The sequence below is a fragment of the Schistocerca americana genome, chromosome 7 (assembly GCF_021461395.2).
Source record: "Schistocerca americana isolate TAMUIC-IGC-003095 chromosome 7, iqSchAmer2.1, whole genome shotgun sequence".
Lineage (NCBI taxonomy): Eukaryota > Metazoa > Arthropoda > Insecta > Orthoptera > Acrididae > Schistocerca > Schistocerca americana.
Window position 1 is genome coordinate 309,795,499 of NC_060125.1, and position 12,982 is coordinate 309,808,480.

The following is a 12,982-nucleotide window of genomic DNA, read 5'->3' on the forward strand; positions in this document are numbered from 1 at the left end:
CTATTGAGCTCCTGAAGAAAATCTTTTAAATCTTGGTGTGGCTTAATATACAGCAAGAAGACGTTGTCAACATAGGGAAACCACAGTAAGACGTTACTCAAAAACTGACGTAGGTCGTTCATAATATAGGAGTCTCGGTCTGTCACATAAATGTTTGCTAAACAGTAAGAGAGGGGTGAGTCAATACCCAAACCCTGTCTTTGTACATAATATTTTATCTCCAAACCAAAAATAATTCAACTGTAGAATCATTTTTAAAACCTCAAGATCATCATCAATCTCATTCTGTGGCCTGTCACTGAATCTCATGAGATTATCACTTATGTCTTGTAGTTGATCTGTGGAGATCCTTGTATACATGTTTTTTTACATCAATGGAAGCTATACATGCATTTGGGAAAACTAACATGCTGGGAAGTCTTGAAGTAAGCTCCTCACTGTTTGAAATGTTAAGCTGAATGTAACGCCTAAAAGCCTTTATTTAAGTGATCTGCTAACATTTCCTCAATCAAATAACATGGTCCACTCTGTGCATTTATAATCAGACAAATAGGAAAGTTTTTTTTGTGGAATTTCTGATAAGTTCTTTTATTCCTTTGTATACAGTGAAGCACCTGAGGATACAAATTTAATTTCCGAAACTAGTCATTGATGATCAAAAATTATTGTAGCCAATGTGATGAAAGCCATGGTGTGTAGGAGTTTTCTCTTAATTTTATTAGCATTTCAGCAAAAACTAAACTGAAAGAATATCATCTCAAGACAAAGGTACTTACCAATATGATCTACAAATGTTCACTCAAAACGCATGAAATGTGTTAAAATGTGTATTAGATGCTTTACTTGTGAGTGATCACTACATCATTATTTTGAACTAATCAGAAATATTTTCATCACAACACGTTGGCACATTAAAAAGAAGTTGCCACACAAATTCGTATTTCTCTCAATCACTTTCTACGATTTGACACATGGTGTTACAACCACAAGCTATTCTTTTAATTCATAACATAAGGGAAAAGCAACTACTCGACTATGGCAGATCCATGTATGGAGCACAGTGACACACAAAAGAAAACAGCATTCATGCTAGCTTTTGAGAACTAGCTGTTTTACTAGCAATAGTACACTCATTCGCACACAACCAGACAGACATCCAAACGCAGATGTGGACTAAGCCCGTCAGAGGACCGGGACAGCAAAACTAAATGAGGTCAATTGTCTCCTTATAAACTGATGATGTAGTTTACATTTTGTAAAAAGTGGATAAGATAGATGTAACGGCTGATAAAGAAGCCAAGATCTTATAATGTGTGTCTTCTATGCACTAAGAACTCTAATATACATACTTAAAGATATTAACAAACTTAGAATATGGAACAGCATTTGGCACAGCAACCATCAGGTGGAGTACAAAGAAATGATAAAGAATAGAATAAGAAAATTACCTTTTACTTTACATGTCTGGAAACAAATCTTGTACAATTATATCATCAGTTACTTTTGTAACCTTAAAATGGTTCAAATGGCTCTAAGCACTATGGACTTAACATCTGAGGTCGTCAGTCCTCTAGACTTAGAACTACTTAAACCTAACTAACTTAAGGACATCACACACACCCATGCCCGAGGCAGGATTCGAACCTGTGACCGTAGCAGCAGCGCAGTTCTGGACTGAAGCGCCTAGAACCGCTCGGCTTCAGTGCCCAGCTTTTAACCTTATTATGGCATGATAGTTATTATTATTATTATTATTATTATTATTATTATTATAGTACAAACTTTTGAGCCTTTATTTTACTCAAAAACTTAACAATGTTCTTGAAATCTATTTCATTTGAAACTTTTCTTTCAACTGATAATGTAGCTGGTCTGGCTAGTCATTTTTGATTCAGCACAGAGTGAATATAATTTTTTTATTAGCTTAGAAAAACTTCTCTTGCATGATGTGACGGAGGGCGCAAATGGTCACGGATTATATGTGATGTGCAGAGTAATGATTCACTTAGGCCTCAATTATAAACTGATTTCTTGGATGCTCTAACAGCAAAGTCCACACCCACATTGGTTGCAAATAGATGTCTACAATACCTTTTTGTTTCTTGAAGCACTTGCTTCTTATCAAACACATTGTAAATGTCCGCTGGATTATCCAGTGCAATGGCCAGATCATTGGAAGCTTCAACAGTTTGGAAAATCTTGGTGTTTTTATTCATGATCATGTCTCATTGTGACAACTGTTATATAACGCATGAACTTGACATAGGTTTAAGGAATGATTAGCACAGGGACTACAGAGTTTTTGAACTGACATTTCGAATTTTTTGTTGTACTCCTCCATGTACATCTGACGTTGAGCTCTAAACAATGCAATATACAGCCCATCTTTTTAAAGTTTCTGTTTAATATCAAACAATGGAAACTCCAAGTTGGAATCTCAACAATATTAGGAAAAAGATAGATGGTAACTCACTGTAAAAATTACACATTGAGCTGCAGACAGGCAACATGAGTATTATGAAAAGGATAATTACTACTCATCATACAGAGGAGATGCCAGCCAACAAGGCCTTCATCAAATATAGGCCCTCCCTCCCTCACACACACACACACACACACACACACACACACACACACAAGCGCACGCCTGAGACCACAGTCACTGGCAGCTGAAGCCAAGCTGCAAGCAGCAGCGCATGATGGGACAGGCAACCAGGTGGTGAGGATAAGGATGAGGCTCGGGTGGGGGATGGTAATGTGCTGCTTATGGGAGCACACAAGGATGAGGTGGAGAGAGGATAGGGCAGCTAGGTGCAGTCGGGAGGTTAAATTGAGGGCGGCAGGGAGGGAGGGGCAGGTGAGGAAAAGGAGATAATTAAAAAGGCTAAGGGTGCAGTGGTGGAACAGAGGGGTGTGTAGTACTGGAATGAGAGTAGGGAAGGGGTTAGATGGGTAAGGACAATGACTGGCGAATATTGTTTCTGAAGAGTATCTTCTCGCACATCCTCTGCAGTCTTTCCCAACAAAAAATCTGAGGAGGATTCTCAAGCTAACACAATTTTGTCTTGTATATTGCCGATTCTGTACTTATGTTGCACCTGTGTAGATGGTATAGAATACATACTCTGCAAGCCACCATATGGTGCATGGCAGAGGATACCTTGTACCACTACTACTCATTTTCTTTCCTGTTCCACTCATAAATAAAGTGAGAAAAAACAACTGTCTATGTATCTCCTTATGAGTTCTAATTTGTCTTACCTTATGTTAATGGTGCTTATCATTCTACAGTTTTTTATTTTCATGCAACATTTTAGAAAGATTCACCCACAGACAACTACCATGGCCTGATAATGGGGTCTCTAACACCAAACACTCTCTTATTTACCGAACATGTTTTGGCCTTGTTTGGGATTTGATTAAAAATCGGCCTCTAGGACCAAAGGACCCAGGGCAGGCCACTCCCTCTGTCCCTCTTATTCTGCCATTGCCCAAACGCACACTCCTGTGGACATGGCAGGACTCTTGAGTCTTTCCATGGCCATGGTAATGTGCATTTGGGTGTCTGCGTGTACCATGGCAGTTCAATTCTGGATTTTCCATTGTTTGGATGTGTGTATTATTGTGGAAATAGAGCTAATGCTCAAAAGCTAGTATGAATGCTGTTTTGTTGCAGGTGACTTCGCTCCACAAATCAATCCGCCATAGATGTGTGGCTGCTTTCCTCTTATTTTGTGGATTGCTCCAACTGCGAATTTCCATTATTTTTATTCTTTTGAGTCATTATTCTGGGCACTGTATAAGGATTATCAAATAACCTTACAGGGAGAGGTGTGGTGGGGGTGGAAGGAGATATAGGGTAAGGTATGTAATTAATAATGATTTTTTGTAGCCAGACCTTGATCTTTAGTATACTGTACTGAGCTGGTCACCTAAATCAAATAATTGATCAAAATTACGTGCAGTGGCATTTAAAGAAGCATCAGAAACATTAAATTCTCACTAATGGATCAGAAATAAAACTACAGTCAAACATTTTGCTGGCAACCTGTAACTGTATTCACCACAAGTTATTGAGGTAACAGTACCTTTGCTTTTCTTGTTGAAAATTTTACTTTTTCTCGTACTCACTCGTGGTTTCCATTGCAGAAGTCACTTCAAATACATTCTTCCATCCTAGTGTTTCGCTTCTTATTGCAGTCTCTTTTTCTGTCTCTGAACGGACCAGACAAAATACTAACCACCACTTTACAAAGGCACTATGGTTGTTTTGGTGCGGTGTAAATAGTTTAGAACTAGTGCTGAGTGATAATATCAACCCTAGTTGCCCCCCCCCCCCTCCCCTTTTACAACAATGGCAATGAAGAGATGTGTATGTCAGTTGGTTTTATGTAATCAGCAAAGTAAAACTGGTCAACATAAGGACTTGGCAAAACAAGTGAAAGAAGCTACTTTATTTGGGTGTGTCTTTGACCACATCATGGATGAAGTTGCCCATTTTATTAGCATAACAGTGCAGATAGTTTGTGTCAACAAAAAATGATGTACTGTTCACATCCCCATACAACAGTGTATGAACAGTGATCATAAAAAGTTTCTAACCACCAGAAACAAGTGTCAATTGCAATCTGTTACAAACCAGGAACTGTTGCTGCCAGTCAATGCAGATCAATTTCAACCCGAAAATTGCGAGTATACACGTGTTCCAAGGTGACAGTCACATTCACATGGCTGCACAAACAAGTTCCCAGTTTGACAAATTCTCAGGCGCTCTATCATACCTTGATTGGCCTGCTGAACCACCTGATTTTAATCCCATAGAAAATATCTGCAACAATTTGGAATAGCATCTAAAACATTGCTGTTAACACCCCCACAATTATGTTGCTCTGTGGGATCTAATCATCAACGAGCGGCATTAGCTGTATATAACAGCAGAAACTTGTGGACTCCCTTCCATAATGAATTGAGGATATTATCATACGTAAAGCCAGTATTACAAGTTATTAGCACGATGTCTCTCAGAGATGACTAATGTTTTTTGTTCACATGTAATTCTAGATCATACGAGCCAGGCACAATGACTTTCTAATACTGACAAACTCCTACATCCTAAATGTCTCTGCAGTCAGAAAGCATTGATACCAAGAATAAAAAGGAGAGAGAGAGAGAGAGAGAGAGAGAGAGAGATAATATATCCATATATAGGTAGTGAAGAAAAGGCAACAATCTGAAAAATACAACTGGTTTATTACATTGCAGTAATACAGAGGACTTCATGAACAGTTCAATCTTTGCAGTGAAACAGCCATTGCTAGCAGTCATGTGTGCAACTCAGAATGGTACTGTGTCATAAAACATTATTTGAAAATTTACAAAAAGTATCTGCAAAAAAACTAAAATACTTACTTTAAGCATTTGCAAAATCAGTAAATTTGATATGACATGGGCTTAAATATCACACACAAAACATAAATACCACAAAATGCATAGATAAAAACATTAACTAAGGGAGACATAAGTTAACAGAGTAAACCACCGGAGACAGTACTCCAAAATTTTAGTTAAAATTATAGTTCCTGAGTATACAGACTGTAGCATCCACATTCTCACTTTAGCTATGGCCTTATGGATAACACTTTCACTCCACAATATTACTGCTGTAAATGCATACATCAAACAACAGCTGAAAGCTTATTCAGTGTCCATTGCTACAGCAGGTTGAGGGTCTGGATCAGGTGCAGGTCCTGTGTCACCACTCGGTGCTGGCTGCTCCTCTGGCGGTGGCTGCCCCGTACGTCTCTCCTCACCTTCAATCATGGCAAGATAACGCCCAGTCTCTTCTTCACTGAAAACTGTGAAGTCGGTACCTTTGCCGACAAGTGCTATTGAAACATTCTGGAAACAACAAATGTTCATAAAATATTGCCTCTGCTGAAGCACAATGTAGTTTACAAAAGGGATGATAATAATAATGTTAGTGCGCAAAAGATTATAAGTTTTTTTTTTTTTTTTTAGTTTAATGCTAAAATTAAAATGCATGACGTACCTTGTTGTTCAGTTCTACCTCATTTGGCAGTGTGTCCCTGAGAGCACGTAATCCATGTTTAATAAGTTCATCATTGTCACATTCCAGAAATTCATCCAAATGTTTCTCTAAATACGTACGAGCGCTCTGGGATCGTGAACCTATTGCCATAGCCTTGCAGTCAAAGAAATTTGCAGATGGGCATGTCTGATAAATATGTGGTCCTTGATCCTAAAATAAAAACAATGTCTGCAGTCACAAAGACAATGACATACAGGTATTTATAAAAGGTTACACTCACATATACCAGTATTATCAAATTGTGAAACATCCAATCAACTGTATTCAACTCGCAAGATAAAACAACGTATGATAAACCAGAGGAAATTACTGCAGTATGTACAGTTTGAAGAAACTGTGAAGGCAGCGTCTGATCAAGAAAAATCGAAAAGAAAAATTAATCTTCGGCATTCAGATGAAGACACTGGAGCCAGTAGCAGCAATCCTGTTAAAAGAATACATCAGAGAAGCATTGAAAACTCTTTTGGCATTGCAGCAATTGGCAGCGGAGTGTCTCCTGGACAATGCATAGAACTTTACTGTTACAAACATGAATCTTCTGAGAAGTTGATAAAAACATGAAATCCCTATGCCCTCGAGTGCTGAAATGCTGCAACTAGTTTTTCTGTGGGTGAAGAGATTCTGTCTCTTAAACGAGCCTCACGTTCAGATGAAAACTTCAACATGTTTTCTTTATGAAGGGAAATATTCACTTTATATCAAATATTTCTGTGAGTCTCCTCTATTTTGATTACCCCATTTTTTACCATTGATAACTAAATAATTATAAAACCAAATGATTAAACTGTATTTTATTTAACTTTGATGCCCTACCCAAACTTACTCAACCAAAATATTTTTGTTTAAGCAAAGTTGATTAATTTACTTGCTCATTTCACTTCATCTTCAATCCAAGTTGACAATTAACTTTATCTTCCAATAAATCTCCCATAAAGTAACAGTTTAATGAAGTAAACTCTGTTAGTAACTGGTTAATGACTAGTGAAGTTGACTTTTTGATTAATGTTTCCCAGCTAAGCCTATAATGACATTCATCAAGTTCACTCGCTTTTCCTAATTTCATCTTTTTTCTGTCCATTCACACATCACTTTAAATTGAAATCAGATGCTAGATTTGCTTTCTATCACAATTCTTCACACGACTAATGGTTTTAGTTTATCACTCAAAGAATATGCTATTCATTTCTACAACATATTAGCAAGGACACAGAAATGTACACTTTGAATGAGTAATGCATGAAGTGCATTATGGTTGTGCTCATTTCAATTACTGTCAAGCATTAATACATAGTCACTTTCCTGGCTGTATCATATCATTAACTTTAAGACATATATTCATGTTCCTGCCCAGCAACAGTCATGATATAATGATAAGACAAACCCGAGGTTAAGTCTAGCCCTATCCCTTTCAGTTATTGTATTCACGACTTTTAAGATTTCAGGGGTAACTTATACAAGAGAAAAACCACATAACTGCATGGTTCCTGTATCTGCAGTATATTGGACCACAGTACATCGGTCCTCTACTGCTGTAATGAGAAGGGAATGATACTAGGTTGTAGCCCATCCCCACCAACTATTCAATGTGTAGCTTGTACAAACTGAAGAAAATTATGGAGGAATTTTAATAGAGAAGTGCAGGACAAGAAATAAAATCTTTGAGGTCTGCCAGTGACATTGTAATTATGTTACACCCAGAAAAGGACTCAGAATATCAGTTGAACATAATGGATACTATCTTGGAAAGAGGTTATAAAGTGAACGTAACCAACAATAAAACAACGATAATTGTTGGTACAAGCTGGGCAGACTGTCATTCGACCATTATAACCTGTGTGTACCTAATTGACAGGAGCACACTACACAAAAACTCCTTCAAACAACATTAACGTTAGCTTTATTGATCACAGCCACAGCAGACAGCAAAGAATACACAGCCTATTCGATTGTTCTGAGCTTGCAGTTGAAAATAACTTAAAATGCAGGGGGAGGGGGGGACCACCAGCAACATTATCTCGTAACTACAAACGAACTAACTCACTACCAGCATAGAAGATACAAGACAATAAAAAAAAAGCTTAATCAAAGAATAACAAAAACAAAACACATGTATATAAAACACAGCACCTCTGATGGCTGGCATGAAATGTTTGACAGCGTGATTGTTTCTAAACACAAGTGGATGATGTGCAATACAACATTATGTAACTGGAAGAAGTGGCAACGTCAGCCCCCATGATGGAAGCAGAGTGTTATTCCAAATAGCAGGCGGGAAAGTGGATGTGGAGACCAGATCTTGAGATACATGTCAGTAGGTCCGCTGCTGCTGTAACCTGCACTGGCAGCTGTGAAGGCGGTGATGAGGCAGCTGTTGGGTGATGCCGTAGTCTTGGAGGCTCTGGCACTGTTGCTTCTTGGACGACGTAAGCCGGTTTAACCCTGACTACACAAACAGTTGTCACCTTTCCGTTAATTGAAATGTCAATTGTCTTGTCTCTCCTTGCGACTACACAGTAGAGTCTTGAGTATGGTGGCTGCAACGATGGTCTGATGCCTTTCAGACGTAACATGACGTTTGGCCAGGTTTTCAAGTCTTGATGCACGAAGGTGGTAGCTGTACTATGTCTGTCAGGTTGGTGTGGGCAGATTCAGACTGCGTGCTCTCGCAGTTGGTGTATAAATTCTGGTTATCACCCCTTGGTAGTAACAGAGCGTTTGTTTCCACAAATTCCCTCGGAAGCCTAAATTCTTGCTGTAAACCAATTCCATCAAAGAAGCATCTAGATCTGGTTTGAAAGTTTTTCTGAGGCCATGTAGTAAAATGGGAAGAGCCTTGGTCCATGTAGTGTCATAGCATATTAGTGCTGCCTTAACTGAGCGATGTCATCTCTCGATCATCCCTTTCCTGGCTGGGTGATAGCTCATTGTTTTGTGTGAATTGTGCCACTAATCTTCACAAGTTGTCTGAACAGGTCAAATTCAAATTGTTGTCCACTGTGCATCATGATGTGTAACAAGCAGCCAAAGTATGACACCCAAAACAACACAAAGGGGAAAGCCAGAGACTCTGCTGTAATGTTGTCCATTGGTGCAGCTACCGACCAGTGGGCGCAATGGTCTATCATAAGTATGTAGCACTGGCAATCAGACCATGGCAATGGATCAGCAATGTCGCTGTGGACGTAACAAATGGGCTGTTGTGATCAGAAAGTTCCCTATTGGTGCTTGCATGGGGTGGTGTAAATTGCTGCATTGGCATTTAAGACAACACCTCCCCCATTCACGACAGTCTTCCTGTATACCCAGCCACACACAACGATTCATTACTAGGTGGGATGTCGATCGAATACTGGGGTGGCACAAGTCATGTAGCATATAGAAGGTGTCACGTCTGATGGCAATTTGTAGGAACGGCCGCAGTTTTGATGTGGTCATGTCACAATACAGCTAGACATCGCTCACTGGAATTTCGATAAGTTGCAGATACAATGCTGATGTTCCTGCTGATAACGATCCTTGTAGTTCTTGATCTAACTGTTGAGCAGTGATGAGTTTGGCGCAATCAATCATGCCATGAATGCTTCCTGCTTGTGACAAACAATCGGCCACTACATTGTTGATACCAAAGATATATCGGACATCTGTGTTGAATTGTGAGATGAACATTAGCTAATTGTGTTGCCTATGTGAACAGTTCATACTGTTCTGGTGAAAGGCCCAAGTTAGCCGTTTGTGATCATTGTAGATAAAGTCTCTAGGTTCCATGTGAGGTCTGAAGTACTTAACAGACTCTTAAACAGCTTTTGTGAGGGCGATAGTTTGCGCAAGAAAAATGCAAAGTTGGTTGCTGTGTGTCACCACATCTTGTTGCAACATTGCACTGTTCGCCATCTGACTAGCATCAACACTAGTGTCAATGGTGCAGTAGGGTCAGGGTGCACCAGTAGTGCAGTGTCTGCAATGCTCTTTTTGGCTGCTTCAAACACCACACACATGCTATCAGTCCATGTTATAGGTGGGCCAGTGAGCCCTACAATTAATAGTTCTTGTAACTTGGCAGTGTGTGGTAAATGATGGCGATAAACATTTAACATACTGAGGAACTGACACAATTCCTTGGCTGCATTTGGGCATAAAATCTGTAAGGTGGCTTCCACCTTCTCTGGCAGTGGTAGCAATCCTGCCGCTGTTTCCTATGCTCTAGGAAATCCACTTGGGACTGGCCAAAGACACACTTGCCAATGTTCGGGATGATGCCTTAGTGCTCCAACCACTTGAACACTTCCATTAAATGCTACCAATGCTGGTCTGCTGATGATGAAAAAATAAAATATCATCCAGGTAAGCGAATGCAATAGTTAGGCCCTGTGATACAGACACAATGAAGTGTTGCCTTGATTGAGCAATGTTCCTGAGTCCAAAAATCACATTTTTGCCTTCAGGCCAAAGGCAGTGACAATTGCTGTCTTGGAAATGTCTCGTTCAGCTACAGGGACCTTTGTACACACTTTTGTACAGTTCAGGACGCTAAAAATAACTGCACCACTCAACACGTTGTAGTCACGTAACAGCGATACTGGGTATATGTCGGGTATTGTTCTGGCATTCAGGGCTCTGCAGTCAAAATAAGGCTGCTAAGTACCATCCTTTTTTGGGAAAAAATGAAGCAGTGAGAACCACAAGCTGTTGGAAGGCCACATTACACCTTCACCAATCATATTGTCAATCTCTGCTTTTGCAATTTTAAGCCAATCTGGAGCCAAACATTGTGGTCTGCAAGATGTGGGAGGACCATCGGTCATCTCTATGTAGTGGACAATGCCTTGCCTTACCTCTTTCGGCACTCCTAGGGGTCATGTCAGAGCTGGAAATTCATTTAGCAACTCCACATACTTGCTGTCTGTCACCTGTCTTACTTTGGCAGTACGAATGGCTGCGTTCCACTGAAATCCAAACACTGTTAAGCCTACAGTGTTCACTAGGCATGAATACTTGACATGTTGTTGTTGTGGTCTTCAGTCCTGAGACTGGTTTGATGCAGCTCTCCATGCTACTCTATCCTGTGCAAGCTTTTTCATCTCCCAGTACCTACTGCAACCTACATCCTTCTGAATCTGCTTAGTGTATTCATCTCTTGGTCTCCCTCTACGATTTTTACCCTCCACGCTGCCCTCCAATACTAAATTGGTGATCCCTTGATGCCTCAGAACTTGTCCTACCAACCGATCCCTTCTTCTGGTCAAGTTGTGCCACAAACTTCTCTTCTCCCCAATCCTATTCAATACTTCCTCATTAGTTATGTGATCTACCCATCTAATCTTCAGCATTCTTCTGTAGCACCACATTTCGAAAGCTTCTATTCTCTTCTTGTCCAAACTATTTATCGTCCATGTTTCACTTCCATACATGGCTACACTCCATACAAATACTTTCAGAAATGACTTCCTGACACTTAAATCAATACTGGATGTTAACAAATTTCTCTTCTTCAGAAACGCTTTCCTTGCCATTGCCAGCCTACATTTTATATCCTCTCTACTTCGACCATCAGCAGTTATTTTGCTCCCCAAATAGCAAAACTCCTTTACTACTATAAGTGTCTCATTTCCTAATCTAATTCCCTCAGCATCACCCGACTTAATTCGACTACATTCCATTATCCTTGTTTTGCTTTTGTTGATGTTCATCTTATATCCTCCTTTCAAGACAATGTCCATTCCATTCAACTGCTCTTCCAAGTCCTTTGCTGTCTCTGACAGAATTACAATGTCATCGGCGAACCTCAAAGTTTTTATTTCTTCTCCATGAATTTTAATACCTACTCCGAATTTTTCTTTTGTTTCCTTTACTGCTTGCTCAATATACAGATTGAACAACATCGGGGAGAGGCTACAACCCTGTCTTACTCCCTTCCCAACCACTGCTTCCCTTTCATGCCCCTCAACTCTTATAACTGCCATCTGGTTTCTGTAGAAATTGTAAATAGCCTTTCGCTCCCTATATTTTACCCCTGCCACCTTTAGAATTTGAAAGAGAGTATTCCAGTCAACATTGTCAAAAGCTTTCTCTAAGTCTACAAATGCTAGAAACGTAGGTTTGCCTTTCCTTAATCTTTCTTCTAAGATAAGTCGTAAGGTCAGTATTGCCTCACGTGTTCCAGTGTTTCTACGGAATCCAAACTGATCTTCCCCGAGGTTGGCTTCTACTAGTTTTTCCATTCGTCTGTAAAGAATTCGTGTTAGTATTTTGCAGCTGTGACTTATTAAGCTGATAGTTCGGTAATTTTCACATCTGTCAACACCTGCTTTCTTTGGGATTGGAATTATTATATTCTTCTTGAAGTCTGAGGGTATTTCGCCTGTTTCATACATCTTGCTCACAAGATGGTAGAGTTTTGTCAGGACTGGCTCTCCCACGGCCGTCAGAAGTTCCAATGGAATATTGTCTACTCCGGGGGCCTTGTTTCGACTCAGGTCTTTCAGTGCTCTGTCAAACTCTTCACGCAGTATCGTATCTCCCATTTCATCTTCATCTACATCCTCTTCCATTTCCATAATATTGTCCTCAAGTACATCGCCCTTGTATAGACCCTCTATATACTCCTTCCACCTTTCTGCTTTCCCTTCTTTGCTTAGAACTGGGTTTCCATCTGAGCTCTTGATATTCATACAAGTCGTTCTCTTATCTCCAAAGGTCTCTTTAATTTTCCTGTAGGCAGTATCTATCTTACCCCTAGTGAGATAGGCCTCTACATCCTTACATTTGTCCTCTAGCCATCCCTGCTTAGCCATTGTGTTTATAACCCTGTAGTCACCTGACCAGAAGTCTTGTTCCTCCTGCCACCGAACTTCACTAATTCCCACTATATCTAAC

General features: G+C 39.8%; 1 protein-coding gene across 1 annotated transcript in view; it reads right to left on the minus strand.

Moving 5' to 3' along the window:
* Window positions 1-5,231: 5,231 nt before the first annotated feature.
* The window catches only part of LOC124622504 (proteasome subunit alpha type-1), a 45,308-nt gene continuing 37,557 nt past the window's right edge, over window positions 5,232-12,982 (minus strand). Inside the window, exons 4-5 of the mRNA XM_047148223.1 lie at window positions 6,050-6,259; window positions 5,232-5,898 (exon numbers count right to left, since the gene is read on the minus strand). Of these exons, the coding sequence (XP_047004179.1) occupies window positions 5,695-5,898; window positions 6,050-6,259 (414 nt within the window). The 3' untranslated portion in view covers window positions 5,232-5,694. The remainder of the gene's footprint in view (window positions 5,899-6,049; window positions 6,260-12,982) is intronic.